The sequence below is a fragment of the Marmota flaviventris genome, chromosome 3 (genome assembly GCF_047511675.1).
Source record: "Marmota flaviventris isolate mMarFla1 chromosome 3, mMarFla1.hap1, whole genome shotgun sequence".
In the NCBI taxonomy this organism is placed as follows: Eukaryota; Metazoa; Chordata; class Mammalia; order Rodentia; family Sciuridae; genus Marmota; species Marmota flaviventris.
In genome coordinates, this window is record NC_092500.1 from 8,104,959 (window position 1) to 8,127,465 (window position 22,507).

Consider the following 22,507-nt stretch of genomic DNA (forward strand, 5'->3'; position numbering starts at 1 on the left):
TTTTTTAATACTGGGGTCTAGCTATATTGCTTAGGTTGACCTTGAACTCCTGAGCTCAACTGATCCTCCTACCTCATCTTTCTAGGTAGCTGGGTCTAGGTCACATGCTGCTATATTTGCTGGAAACATGCTTCTAAATAATATATGTGGGGGCTGGGGATGTGGCTCAAGCGGTAGCGCGCTCGCCTGGCATGCGTGCAGCCCGGGTTCGATCCTCAGCACCACATACAAAATAAAGATGTTGTGTCCGCCGATAACTAAAAAAAAAAAATAAATATTAATAAATAAAAAAAAAATTTAAAAAAAATAATATATGTGTTAGAGAAGAAATCATAATGGAAATAAGAAAATATTTAGGACTGAATAATACCATAGATAGAGCCTTTTTAGGCTCTAGAGGTAAGCAAAGGTAAAGTCAGAGGCTTTTGCTAAGTATATTAAGGTCCATTCTGGTGATCAGCTGAGGAAAGGAAGGAAAGAAACTTGAAGGATTGAACCCAGGGCCTGGTGCCTGCTAGGCAAGTACCCTAACACTGAGCTACAATCTCAACCCTTTTAAAATTTTATGTGAGAGAGCATTTAGCTAAGTTGCCCAGGCTGGCTTTAAAATTGGGATTTTCCTGCCTCAGCCTTCTGAGAAGCTAGGATTACAGGTGTATATCACCATGTCTGGCCTGTGATTGTACTCTTAAATCGATTTACTCTCTATACTCTAACCATAGTAGCATTTGAATTTCCAGAATGTTAACTCAGTTCCACTCTCACACTTGTTTCATCTTTTAGCATCCTATTAGATGTTCTTATCAATTACCTAGTCTTTCTGTTCTACTATGGTTGTTCAGTTCAATTCTGACACTACCTACCTAAAGTTAACCTCAGCTTCTGATGCTGAATATGCTAACTTTGAGTTGATGACAGTAGAATGGAAAACAAATGAGGCGAGAGAAGATACAGGCAAGGCTTTTTTTCTTTCTTTTTTTTTTTTTTTTTTTTAGTTCTGACCAGAGTGTCAGCATGGCTTTCTGAACAAAGGGAAGGGGCTGAGTTTGAGGAATGAAAATTGCCTTAAGATTTCTTTTTTGTGTGTGTGGTTCTGGGGATTGAGCCCAGGGGTACTTTGCCACTGAGCTGCATCTGCAGCCCTTTTTTGTTTTCTTTTGATACAGGATCTCCCTATGTTGCTGAGGCTAGCCTCAAATCTATGATCCTCCTGCCTCACCTTCTCAAGTTGCTCTGATTACAGGTACATTAATACCTGGCTTAGGTACATTTTAAAGGTGTGTCGTTCCCCCCACCCCTTGCCCCTATGAGAGCAGCAAACTTATCATCCTGGAGGCACATAAGTTTTTAATATCAGGCCACATTCTGTATAAGCATCTCTGTCTTGTGATAGGTGTGAATTGCTATAACTGTTAAGAGAACACATAGGTGGGAAATGAGAGAGAACACAAATCATGGCAAGTAACATGTTCAGGGGTCTGGGAATTTGCCATTCTCATGGCAAATTCAAAGTTTTTTCCTTTGTGTTGTTTGTCCTGGGAATGTCATGGTAAGAGCATCGTGGTCTCAGAAGATAATAAGGTAGTTTAAGGGGTTAGGTAAGGCACACACCAAGTTTTTAATTCCTAACAAGCTATAAGTTAAGATGGGAGAGCAGAGGAAAAAAAATTATTCTATCCTTTAACGGTTGTCAGGCCATTGAATTAAGGTCCAGAAGTACATTTATCTCTATGGTGGTCTCTGTCTCAATTCCACAAGTTAAGGGCCTAGTCCCACAAGACTCCCCAGTCCAGGAGCCAGTTACAAGTCCTGGGTCTCCCTTACTTCTTACTTAAAACTTTTGAATCAGGGGTTTCCATAACCCCCTCCTTGTGTTTGATAATTTGCTGGGATGGCTCATAAAAGGCAGGAAAGTACTTTATTTATATTTACCAGTTGATAAGGATACGGATGAATAGCCAGATGAAGAGATACATAGGTTAAGGTCCCAAAGTGTCCTCAGCATGGGAGCTTCTGTCCCTTGAAGTTAGGAATGTTTTACAATCCTGAAATCCAAAACTTTTTTTTGCTATCGGGATTGAACCAGGGGCACTTTACCATTGAGCTACATCCCCGCCCTTTAAGGGTCTCTAAGTTGCTTATGGCCAGCCTCAGCCTCCATCCTGCCTCAGCCTCTAAATTATTAGGATAATAGGCATACACTACCACACCCAGCTCTCTAAACCATTTTTAAGTATATTTTGTATTCTAAATTGACAGTTAGTAATTGTACATATTTGTAGGTACAGTGTGACATTTCAGTACATGTATATAATGTGTAATAATCAAATAAGGATCTTTGGCAAATTTATTATCTCAGACATTCATCATTTGTGTCTCCAAATCCTTTTTTTGTTTTTATTTTTACTTTTTGATATCAGGATTGAACCCAGGGGTGCTTTACCACTGAGCCATATCCCTGATCCTTTTTTTATTTTCAGACAGGTCTCACTAAGTTGCCTAGGGTCTTGTTAAATTGCTGAAGCTGGCTTTGAACTCTAGATCCTACTGCCTTGGCCTCTCAAGCTGCTGGAATTATAGGCGGGCACCACCTGACCGCATATAGGCATCTTTGGTTAAATTATTGGCCATTGGTGATTAATCAGTCCTTGGCTCCTCTTTCCTCCTGGAGGTTGTGGAGTAGAACTGAAAGTTCCAACCCTCTTATCATGCCTTGGTCTTTCTGGTGACTAAGCTCAAGCTGTCTAGGGGACCGCAGGCATCTGGTTAGCATATGAAAAGAAATTTAACACTTTGAAGATTCCAAGGAACTTAGATGTCCTTGTGTCTGGACCCAGGAACTAAGATGTGATATTTTTCTTTTCTTTGAGGCAAGTGCTCTACTACTGAGCCACATACCCAGACCCTTAAGACTTTATTTATTATTTATAATACCTTGAGATATTATATTTGTTATAATAACCAGTATTATAACAAAACATGCTCCCTCACTTAGGAAAATTAATAAGGGTTTTAACAAGGACCTCTGTGGGGGGAACTTAGGATAAAGACCAAATATATAGTTACTATATCACATTATCACACCTTCATTTAAAAAACTCTTATAATAAGGGCTGGAGTTGTGGCTCAGTGGTAGAACGCTTGCTGGCATGTGTGAGGCCCTGGGTTTGATCCTCAATACCACATATAAGTAAATTGATTAAATAAAGGTCCATCGAAAACTAAAAAAAGTTTTGGAAAAAAAAACCTAATAAATAATTGTCTCTAAGGTATTGATTAAAGGCTGTATTTATTCTTCTTATAAGTTATGTGCCTTTTAAAGAATTTTTCTGGAGAAAACATTGGACAACTCAGGTAGTATGATGTCAACTGCTGTTTTATGTCACACTGATATAATAAAATAAGATGAAAGGTGTATTAGCAGTGATTGCTAAAAAAAACTAATAATTTTTTAAAGATAATGAAGTTTGTTAGTAATGATTTTGTGTTTAATGGTATGTTTTCAGACTATTTGGTCACAGGACACTTTTATATTCTTAAATTGCACACTCTAAAGAGCTTTTGTTTATGTGGCTATAACAATATTTATTAGATATTAAAGCTGAAATCACTGAAATATTTATTCATTAAAAATATTAAGCCTATTACATATTAACATATTTTTTAAACTATATTTTCCAAAAAATATTGAGAAAAGTGGCCTCATGTTATAGTTGCAAATATTGGACTTAATAGAAGATAGCTGAATCTTTTCATCTGGTTCTGTATTCAGTCTCTCATACAACACACATTGTTGTAATCTCTGGAAAATTTCATCTTATAGTAAGAGAATGAAAAAGAAAGGCGAATAGTTCTTCTTTCCTAATAATTCTTTTTTTTTTTTCTTTTTTAGTATCAGGGATTGAACCCATAGGTGTTTATTCACTGAGCAACATCTTCATCCCTTTATATATTTTATTTGGAGACAGGATCTTGCTGAGTTGCTGAGGCTGGCTTTGAACTTGCCATCCTCCTGCCTCATCCTCCTTAAGCTGCTGGGATTACAAGCGTGTGCCACCGTGCCTAGCCAAAATAATTCTTAATAAAAATAATTTTGATGCTGCAGAGTCCTGGAAAGGTCTTGGGAACATTCAGGGATCTCCTGAATATACTTTGAGAACATATAATATTAATATATATCATATTAATTATATTAATATATTAATTTAAAATAATATTAATTAGTTAAATAATTATTATATTATTAATATATAATACTTTTGAGAATCCCTGGGATATATCAATTCTCTTATTCTGGTGTCTTTTAAAAAATACTTACTTTTTGGGATAGGAATACATGGAGCACTTGCTTTAGAATATATGAGGCCCTGGGTTCAACCCCAGTATTGCCCCCTGCCCCTGAAATTTTTTTTGAAAATGTATTATACATAACAAAATATTATTTAGTTTTAAAGAAGAATGAAATCATGTACTTTTCAGGAAAATGTATGGAACTGTTGATCATTATGTTAACCAAAATAAACCAGACTTAGACATGTATCTCATGTTTTTGCTCATGTAAAATGTAATGGGGGGGGGAAAGTGGGTACGAAGTAGAAGGGGGGCCATTAGGGAAGCAAAAGGGAACCGGAGGAAGGGAGGAATAAGAGTGTAATAGGATGTTTATAATCAAAGTATTTTGTGTACATGTGTGAAATTATCACAATGAAACATAATTTTGTACAATTAATATGTGCTAATAATTCTAATTTAAAAAAAAAACTCCCACCATGATTATTAGTCTATTTCACCTTTCAGTTTGGTCCATCCTTGTTTTATGTCTTTTTGTGCTGTTATTTGGTATACACAATTTTCTTTTTCCTTCTTTTTTTTTTTCAAAAGAGAGAATTTTTTTTAGTATGTATTTTTTAGTTTTCGGTGGACACAACATCTTTATTTTTTTTTTTTTATGTGGTGCTGAGGAGCGAACCCAGCGCCCCGCGCATGCCAGGCGAGCGCGTTACCGCTTGAGCCACATCCCCAGCCCTGGTATATACAATTTTCTACAAATTAAATATTTTTTCGATGCAAGAAGAGATTTTGCTTTTCTCCCATTTTAAAACTAAAACAAACACATGCTTTTTGTTAAAAAAAAATTATATAGAGATGCAATGCATAGGAAATGGATGTAGCTACTACTAGGGGGTTATTTCATTTTCCCGTTTTTTTTTTTTTTTGTTGTTTATTTGTTTGGTTTTTTTGTGTGTGTTTATTTTGTATACTTTTATGAGTGGAAGAGAAGAGTGAAGTTAAAATTCATGTGTCTCTTGGTTGAAGAAAGGTTGAGAACTGGAGTAGGACTAGAAGTACTAGAACTAGGTAGGAGTCAAGGAGAGCTTGGTTCTAACCCTGACTCTAACACTCTGGCTTTGGGCTGCCCACTACATGCCAGCCCTACTCTGCTCATTTCCCGCTGAAGGGACTCCACTGGTCCAAGTGCCAGTGCTGTGTTGCAATTAACCTGTTCTCTCAACACAAACTGGTTAAATGCACAAGGAGGAGACAGAATGTTATAACTAAAGATATTTTTGGTAACTAGAAGGGTGTTTAGAAATTATAATTATTGTCAACAATAGAACTCCCACTCACATGGTTCTAATTCTGTGGGACTTAAAATTAAAAATTTATTTTACACCTCTCTGGCACAAGTGTTGTACATTGTGGTTATTATGTTAGACTTTTGTGCCTTCTAATTTTGTATGAGTGCTAACAGTCCTCAGGGGAAAAAACATTGAGTATTTATGTTAAGAGGAATTTAATTCAAATTCTGAAAAATCATGTGCTTATACAGCTTGGCATAAAACTCACATATGTATTAAATATTTTGCTTCAGGTAACAGCTGCTTATAAAAAGACATCTTTGTGTTTGCTTGGCTAAGAGACAAATATAGCAAGTCTCTGATGTACAAATGCCCCTGTTTTAAAATTACTTTAAGGATTTGGAGTACATTTTGATAGATAGTCAAAATTGTTTATTTGAAGGGGCATATTTTCATACATTTCATTATTAACAAGTTCAGGACATACACTACACTGGACTATATGTTTTGTCTTCAGAGTAGTCCACAAAAAAATTTTCATTATTATTGTTATTTCTCCTCCTCCTCCTCCTCCTTCTCCTCCTCCTCCTTCTCCTTCCTCCTCTCCTCCTCCTCCTCCTCCTCCTCCTCCTCCTCCCAGGGCCTTGTGCATGTGGGAAAGACACACACTACCAGCTGAGCTATATCCCCAGCCCTGTCTTTGGTAATTTTTTTTTCAAGGTTTACAGAAATTTTTTTTTTTAATTTTATTCTAATTTGTTTTATATGATAGCAGAATGCATTACAATTCATATTACACATATAGAGCATAATTTTTCATATCTCTGGTTGTATACAAAGTATATTCGTGTCTTTATACATTTGTGTCTTTATACATGTACTTAGGGTAATGATGTCCATCTTATTCCACCATTTTTTCTATCCCTGTACCCGCTTCCTTCCACTCCCACCCATTTGCCCTATTTAGAGTTCGTCTGATCTTCCCATGCTCCCCATCCCAACCCCACAATGAATCAGCTTCCTTTTATCAGAGAACACATTTGGCATTTGGTTTTTTTGAGATTAGCTAACTTCACCTAGCATTATATTCTCCATCTCCATTCATTTACCTGCAAATGCCATGATTTTTTCTTTTATTGCTGAGTAATATTCCATTGTGTATGTATACCACATTTTCTTTTTCCATTCATCTACTGAAGGGCATTTAGGTTGGTTCCACAGTTTAGCTATTGTGAATTGTGCTACAAATCAAAACTACTCTAAGATTTCATCTCACTCCAGTCAGAATGGCAGCTATAAGTGTTGTTAATGATGTGGTGAAAAGACACACTCACACATTGCTAATGGGATTGCAAATTGGTACAGCCCCTATGGAAAGCAGTATGGAGATTCCTTGGAAAATTGGAGATGGAACTACCATTTGACCCAGCTATCCCATTCCTTGGTGTATACCCAAAGGACTTAAAATAGCATACTACAGGGACACAGCCCCATCAATGTTTGTAGCAGCACAATTCACAGTAGCTAAACTGTGGAACCAACCTAGATGCCCAACTTTGGTAATCTTTTAAAGTTTCACTTGCAGTAATGGTTAAGAGGGGCTTCAAACTTGCAAACCTTTTAGCCTCCTGAGCCTCTGAGATTACAGAAATGAGTCACCATGCCCAGTTTATTTCATTTTATTGATTTGAATTTTTGTATGCCAGTTTTCAAGGAGGTAAATAAACCAATAAGCTGACTGTTGACTTTTCTCGGTGTTTCACTAGGTATAGCTTCTAAGTTAGGAATTCTCTTTAAAGTTGGCAGAGAAGAGAAATGGAAGTGGCCAAATTATTTAAAAAGCTCTTTGTAGGCCTGGAGATGACCTATCCAGGCAGTATACTGCATAATCATGCAGTACCACGCGACCAGGCATTCATCACACAGCTTTAAGAAATACTATAAGGTTTCTCTGACTTCTGAGCCCCATTTTTCTTGAAAATTGCTTGTAAAGTGAGCAAAGATGCAGGAATCATGGATTTATAAATTTGGGGGGGGGGTCTATGTGGGCCATTGTTTCCTAAGACATTGAGTATCATCCAGTTATTACTAGAAAAAGACATTTATTTTGAAGTCATCAAAAAAAGCATAAATAACTAAAAGTACAGTGAGTTAAATAAATGTTTAATTGAGAATCTATGATGTGCCAATGTACAGAACGAATATTCTCACAACATAGAAGAGTTGTTAGATTTAACTGTAATATTAAGTGCTGTAAGAGAGAACCTAGGGAGCCGAACAACCTTGTAGCCTGATGGGAAAGAGGAGGTAACATTTTATCTGAGTTTCATAGAATACTAATATAATAATAATAATATTATAATGTTTTCTCTTGTCAAGCAAGATGGCCTATTTTTTTTGGTGGGGGGCATACTAGGGATTGAACCCAAGGATTCTTAATCACTGAGCCACATCTCCAACCCTTTTTCTATTTCATTTAGAGACAGTGTCTCACTGAGTTGCTTAAGGCCTCACTAAATTGCTGAGGCTGGCCTTGAATTCTTGATCATCCTGCCTCGGCCTTCTGAGCTGCTGGGATTACAGACGTGCTCCACTGCACCTGGCCAAACTGACCTATTCGTCCAGCAAATTTTCACACTTATCTTTAAAGTTCACACAGTTTCTAGTTGCTATGATTAAAATATTACATGTAAATATTGTTAGATCACTGACATAAAACTTGATTTTTTTTTAGTTTCATTTTATTTATTCATTTTAGGTGGACACATTATTTTGTTTTTATGTGGTGCTGAGGATTGAACCTAGTGCCTCATGCATGCTGGGCGAGCACTCTACCACTGAACCACAACCCCGGCCCCCTAAAACTTGATTTTATGCCTGAGACTGTACACCAGTGGGGTTGCATCTGGGTTGAAAACCAGAAATTGAACTGGAAGATTCATGTGTATAATTTCATCCCTAAATAGGTGCTTCTGTTTTTTTGTCTGTTTTAATGTCTTATGAATGGAAAGGCTGATAATTTGTGTTATTGCATTACCTTGGGAAAATTTATATATTGTATTTTATTTAAAATACCAACAAAGAAAAAACTATTTTGGGGTCTGTCCTTCCTTTCTTTCTCTTTTCAGTACTAGGAATTGAACCCAGGGCTTCATGCATGTAAGACTCTACCACTGAGCAATACTTCCAGCTCTTTTATTTTGAGACAGGATTTCACTAAATTGCCCAGAATGACCTCACACTTGGAATCCTCCTGCCTTAGCTTCCTTAGTAGTTAAGGTTACAGGTGTATACCACCGAACCCAGCTCAAAACTCTAAAGAATAGTATGATTCTTACATGCCTTTTTAATTTATGGTGAATATATTGATTAAGCACAGAAAATAGAAGTGTGTATCTATTTAACTACTGAATATTTCAGCTTTGGAGGGCATAAGAGTGCTCATGGTATCAGCAACTAACCTGCAAAAGATTTAAAATCCATTTACCACTTACTACATTTTCTTTTTAAGTATCAGAGAGATAAATGAGATCTTGTCTGGAAAATTAAATTATATTGTTTAAGCATAAGACAGTAGAAATTTAAAATTATCTAAATTTTAATTTAAATAATCCAAATGGATTAAAATATTATGTGTTCAGCCAGGCATCGTGGTGCAAACCTGTAATCCCAGCAGCTCAGAAGGCTGAGACAGAAGGATCATAAGTTCAAAGCCAGCCTCAGCAAAAGCAAGGTGCTAAGCAACTCAGTGAGACCTTATCTCTAAATAAAATACAAAATCAAGCTGGGGATATGGCTCAGTGATCGGATCGAGTGCCCCTGAGTTCAATCTCCAGTACCAAAAAAAAAAAATTATGTGTTCACTGAAAATTTGGTTTGAACAATTTGTAATAATGAGCTTTTGTTCATTTAAAAGTTGTGGCTGCCGGGGGTGGTGGAGCACAACTGTAATCCTAGCAACTCAGAAAACTGAGGCAGAAGATCAAAAGTTCAAAGCCAGCTTCAGCAATTTAGCAAGGCCCTAAGCAACTTAGTGAGAACTGTCTGAAAATAAAAAAATAAAAAGGGCTGGGAATGTGGCTCAGTGGTTAAGCACCCCTGGGTTCAATCCATGGTTCCTAAATAAATAAATAAATAAAGTGAAAATAAAAGTTGGTGCTCCTGGTGTGGTGTATTCCTGTAATTCTAGCTGCTTGGGAGGCTGAGGCAGAAAGATCACAAGTTTGAGGCCAGCTGGGTCAACTTCATGAGACCCTGTCTCAATAAAATTTGAAAACCTCTGGGGATATAGCTCAGAGATGACCACCTGCCTAGCCTAGAAAGGTCCTGGATTCAATCCCCAGTACTGGGCAAAAAGAAATAAAAAAAAAAAAAGAAATTGTGGCTCATTGTGTTTGTGATACTGTAATAGCTAAAACCTCTTTCAAACTTTTCAGGGAAGTGTGACTGCAATGACAGTGTTTTTTCCCTTGGACACAGCTAGACTTCGTCTTCAGGGTGAGTGTTAATTATATTTCTGTTCATTTGGTATTAGGAAGCAAACATTTCTTTAGAATTCTTTATTAAGGTAAGGAGATTCTGTTTTTGTAGAGATCCCACAGAAGTCTGCTTTCACTGACTTTGCTGGTCATCATTGTTGTTTCCTAATTAGCCGAAGATCATATATAGATGAGTCATAGCCTTTGCCATTTTCTAATCTGAGAGAACCTGAATGGGCTTGCATAATTTTGAATCATTACGATTTTTTCTAATAAGCCATATAACTTTTTTGGGGGATGCTGGGGATGGAACCTTACACATGCTAGGCAAATGTAACACCCCCAGTACCATCTGACTTTTCAAAGGAAACAGAATGGAGAGTCAATTTAGAGTTTTTGTATAGGCATTAATTTTTTGTAATTCAAAAGGCAAGATAAATAAAATGGTATATAGTACACAGAAAACTCACTCTTGTCTGCCTTTACCCTGTTTCTTCTTTATTATAGTCAACATTGATTTTGTGTTGTTTCTTTGGAATCAGCAATGCTAGAAAAAATTTCTCAATTTGAATGTTCTTCAGAATGTAAGAGGGAGCACTGCTTGTTGTAATGACCACCGGTAGTCCCCAATACTTGGGAGGCTGAGGCAAGAGAATGGCTTGAGTCAGGAGTTCAGAGGCCAGCTTGGGCAGTACAGCAAGATCCCAGCGACTCTGGAGGCTGAGGCAGGAAGATGACAAATTTGAGGCCAGCCTCAGCAATTTAGCAAGACCTGGTCTCAAAATAAAAAAGGAGTTAGGGATGTGGCTCAGTGGTAAAGCACCTCTGGATTCAATCCTCAGTACCAAAAAAGAAAAAGGAAGGAAGGAAGGAAGGAAAGGAGGGAGGGAGAAGAAGGAAGGAGGGGGAAGAAAAAGGGAATAGGAATGTTTAGGATTTGGAGTCCACTGTAGAGTAGCAGTGAACCTTGAGACTGAGTAATGGTAGCCTTTCCTAGTTTTCTGAATAGCCCTGAAGATTTTATTTATGGAATAATATATAATCCTAATTTTCTCCCTAACTTACACAAAAAGTACACCTTACATACTATTTTGTATCTTGAATTTTAAACTTAATAATATGTTTTAAAGACTTTTCAGATCTGCACTTAAGCAACTTCTTAATCCTTAGAGCTGTAGAGCATTCCATAGCATGGATGCACCATAGCCTGTTTACCCTTCCCCTACTGTGGATACTTGGGTGCTTATTACAAATATGATATAAGAATAGAAATGTTCATATGCCAGTTTGTTTCTGTCAGTTTTGTGGAATAAATTCCCAGACATGGAATTATTGGATCAAAGGGTAAATGAGTTTGTAATATTGATAGTTACTGTCAGATTACCTTCATTAAGGATTTTCTAATTTGCTATTTCATGAGCCATACTGGTACATACAGGCCTGTGAGTATGTATGTACCACTACCTGGTACATACAGGCCTGTGAGTACCATCTCATTTTCACAATTCTTAGGAAATTGGTTAATTACCATATATATTTATGTTCTCCATTTGTTTTTTAAGTATGGGTAGGAAATTTGAAGTCAATTGAAGGGAGTTTTGTTTTCAGTGAGAATGGTAGGAAAAACAGAGCTTTTTTCTTAAGAGTTTTTAAAATTTCTTTGTTTTTAAGATAAGGAAACAAAGTAGCACAAGCCTGAAACATTGGAAACTTGAGTTTTAATTCTGACTTTGCTTTTGTGTCTGTAGCCTCTTTTGTAAAAGGAAGATAATTATTTATTTCCTCTCTGTTTTATAAAGTGTTAGGGTTAAAAATAAGAATATGTATATTACTTTTAAAAACCAAGAGCTGTATAAAATATGAGATAAATTTCTGCTCTATTTTTTTAAGTTTTTATTTAGAAATAAATAAAATCTTTGAAAATCTTCACTTTGGAAACTAGGAATTGAACTAAAAATACTTTATGAATAATGGATGAAATTCAAGGAATCTATAGTTGGGGATTTAGCACAGGGATACCACAGAAGGATCTGAGAAACTAGGGAACTCAAAAAGGATCAGATGAAAGACTACTCAGTGGAATGGCATTTTTAGTGAAACTTGCTGATTCTGGAAATAATATTCTCAAAATTTACCTGTATATTCTCTGGTCTTGTAGTTGATGAGAAAAGAAAGTCCAAAACTACACACATGGTGCTCCTGGAAATCATTAAAGAAGAAGGCCTGTGAGTACCATCTCATTTTCACAACTTTGTTAAACAAAGCAACTTGTCAGGAGATTGTGCCTCCAATACACATAAATTCTCCATTCTCATAGCCCTCATGAAAGGTTTTATAAATTTGTAATTGCCTGTCTTATAAGTGTGTGCTGCTTTCAGTTCCTTAAAGATCAGTAGTTAGCCATTTTATTCTTTTTTTTTTTTTAACCATTGTTGTTGTTGCTGTTGTTTTTAAGGTGGGATGGGGATTGAACCCAGGGCCTCATGCATGCTAGGCAAGTGCTTTACCACTGAGCCATCTTGCCAGTCCCAGCTGTTTGATTCTTGATCATGGAGTCTTCCAGGAAACCAGTGCTTTGTTTAATAATAAACCAAAGATAATAATTGTTTAGTTCATTTCTATTGGACTCACTCAGGTAGATTGAGCACTTATTTTTTTAAGTTTTTATTTAGATATAATTTTAAAGTTACAAAACTAAAATTGATTCAAAGAACACCAGTATATGCTTTACCCAGATTCAACTGTTGTTACTCTTTTTTCCCATTATTTTACCATTTGTGCCCATACTCTTCTTCCTCCCTCTTGTTTTTATTATATACACACACACACATACCACACAAATTTTTTCAGATTTATTTGAGAATAAATTACAAACATTATTATAAAGGCATAAATTGGCATGAACATACTTTATATACAGAGATATGAAAAATTATGCTCTATATGTGTAATAAGAATTGTAATGTGTTCCACTGCTATCGTGTATTTAAAAAATAATAAAGTCAATAAAAGATAAAGAATAAATAAATTCAAATTTAAAAAAAACAAGTTACAAACATCAAAGAGTTTTAACCCTTATGACATTGACACTTTCAAAGAATACAGTTCCCAGGCTGGGATTGTGGCTCAGCAGTAGAGCACTCGCTTAGCACGGGTGGGACCCTGGTTCGATTCTCAGCACCACATAAAAATAAAGGCATTGTGTGTGTCCATCTACAAAAAAGATTCATATTAAAAAAAAAAAAAAAAGAATACAGTTCCGCCATACACACACACACACACAAAGGTGGGCATGATGGTATATGCCTATAATCCAGTGATTTGGGAGGCCAAGGCAGGATTGTAAATTCAAGGCCAGCTTGAAATTTACCAAGACCCTCAGCAGCTTAGGAGGACCTTGTGTCAAAAAACAAAACAAAACAAAACAAAAAAAAAAAAAACAGGGGAAAAGCATCCCTGGGTTCAATTCCTAGTACCAAAAATAATAATAATAATAATAGAATGTTTCTTATTTCAGGTTTGCCTCATATCTCTTCAGTGATTAGATTGAGGTTATATACTCTTGGTCAGAATAATGAGCAAATAGGTGACTGGGTCCAGTGGCATGGACCTGAGGTCCCAGCTACCCTGGAGGCTGAGGCAGGAAGCTGAGGTAGCAGGATTACTTGAAGCCAGGAATTCAGGGCCAGCCTGAACAACAAGGCAAAAATTTATCTCTTTAAAAAACAAACAAATGGAATGTGTAGTTGGTATAGTGTCTTTCTCAGGATATCACATCTGGAGTCATATATTATCTACCGGCTCCATTGGTTATTTATGATTTTTTACATTTGATTTAGGCATTGTATAATTGTTTATTTCCTTTCTTGCAAATATAAGCAGTTTTTGAGGAGATATTTAAGACAAATGCAAATATCCTGTTCTTTGCCAAAATTTCTACCTTGAATTTACCATGAATTTAAAATGATGATTTTCTAACTTCAGTATTGCTTCCATATTTATTCATCTTGGTGTTCTACTGTATTCTATTGTTCTACTGCTTGCCCCTCCTCCCACTTTTATTAAGTAATTAATTATTAGTATGGACCCATAAATTCCTACTTTTTCAGTGGTTTACAGTTGATTACTTTATTACTTCAGGGCTCAAATTGTCCCCATTTGGCCAGTTGGAGCCCCTTCAGTCTGGTTCCCTTGTCTTTATGACATGCCCTCATCATTTGTGTGTACTTATTTTCTGTAATTATTTAATTTTAAATGTTATTGCCCATAATAAAATGTGAATGATGCTATGTCAACTAATAGACATGGTAAAATTGTCTCTAATTTTACATACTAATGTTACTAAAGACAATTGAAGGAGGAAATCAGTAGCTCAGACATTGTCTTAGTGGTTTTTCTTTGGTATTATTAATGCTAAAAAGAATTTCTTGATTTGGACATCCTTCAGAATATAAAATATGTATGTGATTTGGAGTCCTTTATAATGTGAAGTGAACCTTGAGACTGTGTGAGTGACATCAGACTTTGCTAGGACTTCTCAGGCAGTTTCTGATGGCTTTTTTCCATGACCTTTACTCTGCCTATTGTATTTTTCCCTCAGCCTTGCACCATATCGAGGGTGGTTTCCAGTTATTTCCAGTCTCTGCTGCTCCAATTTTGTCTATTTCTACACTTTTAATAGTCTCAAAGCAGTCTGGGTCAAAGGTCAACATTCTACCACTGGAAAAGATCTGGTAGTTGGATTTGTTGCAGGTAAGGGGGGTTTTCTGGGTACAAAATGTTTTTGTGTTTTAATATTTATCTTGTGGTTCATATGTCCTCTGAAGAGATTATTGTAGCACAAAGTAATGCTACAAAGAATATAGTCAGTTTGCTGATGTGGGTTTTTTTTAAATTTTTTTTAGTTGTAGATGGACACAATATCTTTATTTTATCTACTTATTTATTTTTTGGTGTGGTGCTAAACCCAGTGCCTCAGGCCTGTGAGGCAAGTGCCCTATCAGGAGCCACAACACCAGTCCCACTGACGTATTTTTTTAACGTGATAGAAAACCACATAGCATAAAATTTATCTTCTTAACCATTTAAGTAAGTTAATAGTGTGTTAAATGTATTCATATTATTGTGAAACATATCTCTAGAACTTTTTTGTCTTACAGACCTGATTTCACATCCCTTCTCCCCACCCCCTCCCCCAGCCCCTTGTAACCATCGTTCTATTTTTTGTCTTTAAGAATTGATTATTTTAGGTACCTCATGTAAGTGGACTCAATATAGTAATGGTCTTTTTATTTAACTTTGTATAATGTCTTCAACATTCATCCATGTTATAATATGTGACATTTTTTTTTTAGCTGAATAATATCCCATTGTGTGTATATATATATATATATATATCACGTTTTGTTTATCCATTCATCTGTTGATGGATACTTGGGTTGCTTCCCCCTCTTGCTATTGTTTATAGTAATGCTATGAACGTGGGTGTGCAGGTATCTCTTTGGGCTATATACCCAGAAATGGGATTGCTGAATTTTGTGTAGTTCTATGTTTACCTTTGGAGGGAACCTTCATACTGTTTTCCACAGCAGTTATACTATTTGTATCCCCAACAACAGTAGTTCAGAAGTTCTAATGTCTCTACATTCTCACCAACACTGTTATTTTCTGTTCTCTGATAGTAATCATCCTAATAGGTATAAAATGATAACTCATTGTGGTTTTGATTTGCCTTTTTCTGATATTGAACATTTCATGAACTTTTTGCAGAAATATCTTTTCAAGTCCTCTGCCCTTCTCCTCTACCCCCAGTACTAGGACTTGAACAGAGGGTCACATGAATGCTACACAAATGCCCTACCACTGAGCTATACCTCCAACCATTTTTTGGTTTTAATTTTATATTGAAACAGGGTCCTGCTAAGTTGCCCAGGCAGGGCCTTGAACTTGCAGTCCTTCTGCCTCAGCCTCTGAAGTAGCCAGGATTGCAGTTTTGCATCCCCATGTTTGGCTCCTTTGCCCATTTTTTAATTAGGTTATTGATTTTTTTGTTCTTGAGTTGTAGAAGTCCTTTTTGTGGTATAATAACATATATGTAGACTTTGTCCTTGGTGTTTGGCACAGCTCCTAAAACCGTTGGCATTTCCTGAGTGGTAGTATCTTTTGTTATTTCTAATGAGTGGTAGTATCTTTTGTTATTTCTAATGAGCCCCTTTCAACCATACCCTAGTTTATGCTAATAAGAGGACTATTAGTGGGTCCCTAGATAGCTTCAGAGAAACCAACCATGTGATTCAAGGGGAGGGGAAAAGGAATGCAATTGTGACCAATGGGCCAATACTAGTATGCCCATGTTCTTTTATTTTTGTTCACTGAGTTCTGTGCTTACCAAAAGTGAATTTTGTCTTTTCCCAAGCCCACTTCTGCTAGTGGTATCAATTGCTGTGGTGAAGCATTATGGTATAGGTGTCCTCTCATGCTAACTACCGATTCCTTCTTGGTGCCAAGCCATTTAGTAGGAACTCCATTCCTTTCCAGGGAGTAAGGTTCACTACAATCCTGAAAAAGATGTACATATTTACAAAGCACAGAAAAGAAACCCAAGGAAGGACTTATAGTTGGCTGTTCTTTATAAGAATATTGTCATTGAGTGTATCAGTAGACTGAGAATCTAACCATAGTTAATGAAATGGCTTCTGTCTAAACAAAGGTGTCAAAGGACAAAGCACATGAGCAGTTTTAAAACAAAGTAGTGCTTTGTTCCATTGCTGTGATTTTTGTCTTATTTTACTCTGAAATTCTATCAACATTAAAGGAATGTGTGAGATTTTCATTTATGCTGTTTCTGTTTCCTGGGCTGCTCCCTCTTGGTGAGCAGTGATCTCTGACATTATGAAGGGCTGGCATAAAGGTATCTTAAAATCAGCAAACTTGTTTTGGTGTGGTTAAATCAGCAACTTATTTTAAATACATTCAGATACATAATGTTTATCCTATTTTCTTAGGATTCTGAGGTTTAACATACATTCTCTGAGCTATTGTTGCTGTTGAAATCTTTTGCCCATTTAGGTTCTAAGCACTTTTTTGGTTGTTTGAAATTAGATTGTGATTTTTCTGGGGTCTCGTGTCCTGATTTTTAGCTTAATTTCAAGTCTAGGTATATAAACAAAGGAATATGCAAAAATAAAATCTTATTTACTTTTTGAAAGCACCTGAAGTCTTAGAAGATTTGGAGAAGTTGTCTTATCCAAATCGAAAGCTACGGCTCGCCTTCAGCTTTGCCATCTTCATGCTTTTGTTTATTTATTTCCTAGGCTTTCCCTGTGCCCTTATAATAGGATGAGAGTTAAAAAAAAAAAAAAAAGTTTTAGATCTCATCCCTCTACAAGAGGATAGCTCCCCAAGTGTAAACGTCTATCTTATGCCTGCAATTACTCATTCAATGCCAGTATTCCCTAGAAGGTTGCACACTTCTGGAGGGCCAGAAATGTTTCTACTTCTTTCATCATTGCTTCCCCAGTATCTAGTATATCACAACCAAATAGTGAAAAAGATACATTCCATTTAGAGGATATTAATCTTTGGATTATATGGTTGCTACATTGTTTTACGATTATCTTTGATAGGCTTTTTGGTTGAAGTCACCATATATGAACTTTTCTTTTTACAACATAAGAACTTAAGACTATAGTTTAAACAAATTTAGACCACAAGACTATTTGTAATCTCAATATGTTATTTGGCACTAGAGATAAATTCATTTTTCAAAATATTATCAACAAGACCTCATTCTTTTTTAAGTATTTTTTTATGGTAGATGGACACAATACCTTTATTTTATTTTATTCTTTTTATGTGGTGCTGAGGATCAAACCCAGTGCCTCACATATTCTAGGCAAGCATTCTACCAACTGAGCTACAGCCCCAGCCCTCATTTTTAACCTTTTAATGAATATTTTGGAAATGAAAAATACCAATGAGGGGCTGGGATTGTGGCTCAGTGGTAGAGCACTTGCATGAGGCACTGGGTTTGATCCCTGGCACCACATAAAAATAAAAACAAACAAAATAAAGGTATTGTGTCCATCTACAACTAAAGGGAAAAGAAAAACACCAATGAATACAATAGTGTCTTCATATATTTAAATGTTTTAATTTAATACTAATAATTAGTTAATTAATTAAATAGACTTACTTCCAGGCATTGTGGCACATGCCTGTAATCCCAGCAGTTTGGGAGGCTGAGGCAGGAGAATCAAAAGTTCAAAGCTAGCCTCAGGAATTTAGTGAGGCCTTCCCTAAACAAATTAGTGAGAATGTTTCAAAATAAAAAAATAAAACAGGCTGGGGATGTGGCTTGTGGTAAACAACCCAGGGCTCAATCCTCAGACTAAAATAATAATATAATAATAAAACAGACTTCCTTAAGCTTATTTCAAATTACTGACTCCTACTCATGCTTTTATTTGGAGTTGCTGCTTCTTCAGGAATCCTTCCCTGTTTCTCATATCTACTACCTGCTGGTGTCATTGTGCTACCATAGTATAGTTCTTAGTTCTTAGTAGACAAGAGTCTACTCTACTGGATAATAATGAATCTGCACATTCTTCTTAATCTTCTGCTAGACAGTGAGCTCCTTAAAGTCAGAGGTTGCATCATTGTTATCTCTACAATGTCCTAGCACACTGCCTGGCACCTAGAAAGTGCTGATTCAAACTAAAGGACTGCTCCTTATATAGTCTTTCCCGTTTTACTACATGGCAACACTATTCTCGTTGACCTGAATTTATCCTCTTTCTCTGTCACTGTACCTCCAATTGTGAGCAAATCCTTTTACCTCTCTTTATGTGGTATCCAGAACTTAAATATAGTAGTCTTCCTGATCCTTGGAAGGTATGTTCCAAGGTCCCCAGTGCATGCCTACAACTGCAAGTAGTACCCAGATTTGTACTTACTGTGTTTTTTCCTATACATACATACCTGTGGTGAAGTTTAATTTATAGATTAACCAATTAACAATAATAATTAATAATAAAATAGAGCAATTTTAATAATGTTTTATAATAAAACTTATTTAAACCTTATAAGTTGTTTATTCATGGCATTTTCCATTTAATATTTTCAGGCCACACTTGACCTCAGGTATGAAAACTGCAAAACATGAAACTAAGGATGGGACTGGGGAAGGACTACTGTACTTCACTACCGTCTAGGTCCTAAACAACATTAAATCTTGCTGGATTGGGGCTGGGGTTGTGGCTCAGTGGTAGAGCACTCGCCTCACACGTGAGAGACCCTGGGTTAGATCCTCAGCACCACATAAAAATAAATAAACAAAATAAAGGTATTGTGTCCATGTATAACTAAAAAAATATTTTTTAAAAAAATCTTGCTGGATATCTTCAGAGCATGATGTTGCTTCCACCTTTGCCCGCTTCTGGCAGTATCTAGCAGAGCAGCCATTGTGGTCATATTAGAGACCATTGTGGTCATATAAGGAGCAGTCCTTTAGTTTGAATCAGCACTGTCTAGTATGTATGGGATCATATTCTGCATCTGTGTGTCCTGTGTTCTTCTCCATGAACTCTCCTCACTCCTTTTGCCTGTGTTCCTGCTGTTTCCTCTGCTGGTGACTGTATAGTTAACCCTTTCACTTCCTTTAAGATTTTTCCCTAAATGACCCAACTACTTAATATGGTACTCTTTCTTTCCCTCAATACTCTCTCCTCCTTCTTTGCTTAAATTTTGTCTTTAACCCTTCTAATATATTACATATTTTGCTTATTTATCTTATTTATTGTCTTTATTACACCATTATATTGTAAATTTCGTGAAAACAGAGATTTTTTTTTTTTTTTAATTCTCAGCACCAGGCTCAGCACACTGGTTTCTGTATTTTTTTTAAGTTATAGACAGACACAATACCTTTATTTTATTTATTTGTTTATTTGTTTTCTGTGTGGTGCTGAGGATCGAACCCAGTACCTCACACATGCAAGACAAATGCTCTACCAACTGAGCTATAACCCCATCCCCAATTTTTTAAATTGACATTTATACTGATTTATGGGGTATAGATTTATAATTTGAAACATGTATACTATGTATTATAATCAAGTCAAGGTATTATCCTCAAATATTATCATTTCTATTGGGAACCTTCAAACTCTTATCCTTTAGTTATTTTGAAATATATAGTGAATTATATAAACTTTAGTTACCCTACTATGCTATAGGACTTTAGAACTAATTCCCATATCTAACTGCTTTGATACCTGTTTTTGCCCTCTCCCTCTTTCCCCTTCCTAACTTTTAGTGACTTCTGTTTTATAATCTAATTCTATGTGATCCATGTTTTCAGCTTCCTCAGAATGAGAACATGCAATAAATTGTCTTTCTGTTTTTGGCTTATTTCACTTAGCATATTGTCCTCCAGTTCTATCCATATTACCACAAATGACAGTATTTCATCTATACATTCCATTGTGTGTGTGTATATATATATATATATATATATATATATCAGATTGTGTTCATCTGTTCAACTGTCATAGCACATCTTGACTGATTTCACATTTTGGTTATTGTGAATAATGCCGCATTAAATATGGGTGTTCAAGTATCCCTTTGAGAGAGCAATTTCATTTACTTTGGATATATACCCAGTAGTGAGATTGCCGGATCATAATGGTAATTCTGTTTTTTGTGTGTGTGATACTGGGGATTGAACCCAGGGGTGCTTTACCACTGAACTATATTCGCAGTCCTTTTTGTTTTTTATTTTGGGACAGGGACTTGCTAAGTTGCTGAGGCTGGCCTTGAACTTGTGATCCTCCTATCTTAGCCTCCCAAGTTGCTGGGATCACAAGCATGTACCATCCTGCCATTTTCATTTTTTTTGAGGAAACTCCATAGTGTTTTCTATAATGGCTATACTAATTTATATTCCCACCAACATTGTGTATAAAAGTTCCCCTTTCTCTGCATCCTCACCAGCTTTGTTATTTTTGGTCTTTTTTTCTTTTTTTGTTTATTTTTTTAAACTAAAACATAAAAATTGTACATAGTATGGGGTAACGTTATGTTTCTGTCTTTTATAATAGCCATTGTAACAGGTGAGATGATACCTCATTTGTGGTTTTTATTTGCATTTCCTGATGATAAGTCATATTTTATGTATTTGTGGAACAGATATTAATATCAGTAGAAATAAGCCTCAATAACTAATCCAGTCATTTGGCAGTTGGATTAAATTGGTGGTTCTCAACTAAGGTTAATTTTGACCCACAGGGAACATACAGCAATGTCTGAAGGCATTTTGGGTTGTCCCATTGAGGATGCTGCTTGCATCTAGTTAGTAGAGACCAAAGGTTCTGCTAAACACCATACTCAATAACAAAGAATCTTCTAGCCCAAAATGTCAATATTATCACAGGTAAGAGATCCTGGATTAAAAAATTTTACAATACTTTAAATTCTGAGATTCTCTAATTAGAGGTCCTCTCTGATGGTAGAAAATTCCTTGGAAATTTTATTTATGAGTTTTAAACTTCTCTGCATAACATATTTTTATATCTTAATAACTATACATTCATTCTTACCATAATTACAACAGCTTTTTCTCTTCTTCCTGTGAGCTTCCTGTGAGTGTTATACTATCACTGTAGAAATGAGTTTCATTATCTCCAAGGAGAACTAGGAATAGTATTATTGTTATTCAAATTATGCTTGAAACTTAGAAATGTATTATTATTTATTACAATTCTGTGCAAACTTTTTTTAAAAGCCCATAAGTACTTTGGGGAAGAATTTGGAAATAGAACCTCACAGATAACTTAAATGAAGAAGATAATTGCCATTTTTTTGAAATTGGAATTTTTAACCACTAGCTCTTTCTGAATCCCAATGGCATTGTTATTATTGTGATAATTCAAAACGCATTTCCTGCCTTCAGGCCTTAAATCTGACAAGTCAGGTTTATTCCTGTAGATCAAGTTATATTCTTTCCTGGGGAGTCAAATGGTTAATTTGTGGCTTTGACTTTTGTTCAGTAGCCATCACACATATTTCCCAGCACTGAATACTGAATCAGGATACTTTATTTTCATTTTCTCTCCCTAAGAAAGGGGTCTCACTACAGATAAAACAATTTGTTTTCAAGATTTCAGAAGTAAATACCTGTGTTCTAATTATTCCTTGTGTAGGGATGAAGGGAAGGCTTCTTTTTTACCCTACAAAGATAAAATGAAGACAGTAGATTTACAGGAGAAAAGGCTTAGGGGAAATCTGAGGAGAGTGATAACCCAGTAACTCAATGAGCTTTAGATGCCCATATACTCTCAAATTGGGCACCCTGATATGACAATTATCTTAAACTAGAGGCCCTTGGAGACCAGCAGATGCTGGAAAAGGCTTCATTCTGATGTGTCCTTATCTGCCTAAAGATCAAAT

General features: G+C 35.9%; 1 protein-coding gene across 3 annotated transcripts in view; it reads left to right on the plus strand.

Annotated features, from left to right (window-relative positions):
* Slc25a17 (solute carrier family 25 member 17) overlaps nt 1-22,507 on the plus strand; it is a 53,911-nt gene that overhangs the window by 18,569 nt on the left and 12,835 nt on the right. For all 3 annotated transcript variants that reach the window (XM_071609459.1, XM_071609460.1, XM_027927432.2), the window contains 3 exons: nt 10,016-10,076; nt 12,216-12,282; nt 14,658-14,809. In XM_071609459.1, coding sequence (XP_071465560.1) covers nt 10,016-10,076; nt 12,216-12,282; nt 14,658-14,809 — 280 coding nt within the window. The remainder of the gene's footprint in view (nt 1-10,015; nt 10,077-12,215; nt 12,283-14,657; nt 14,810-22,507) is intronic.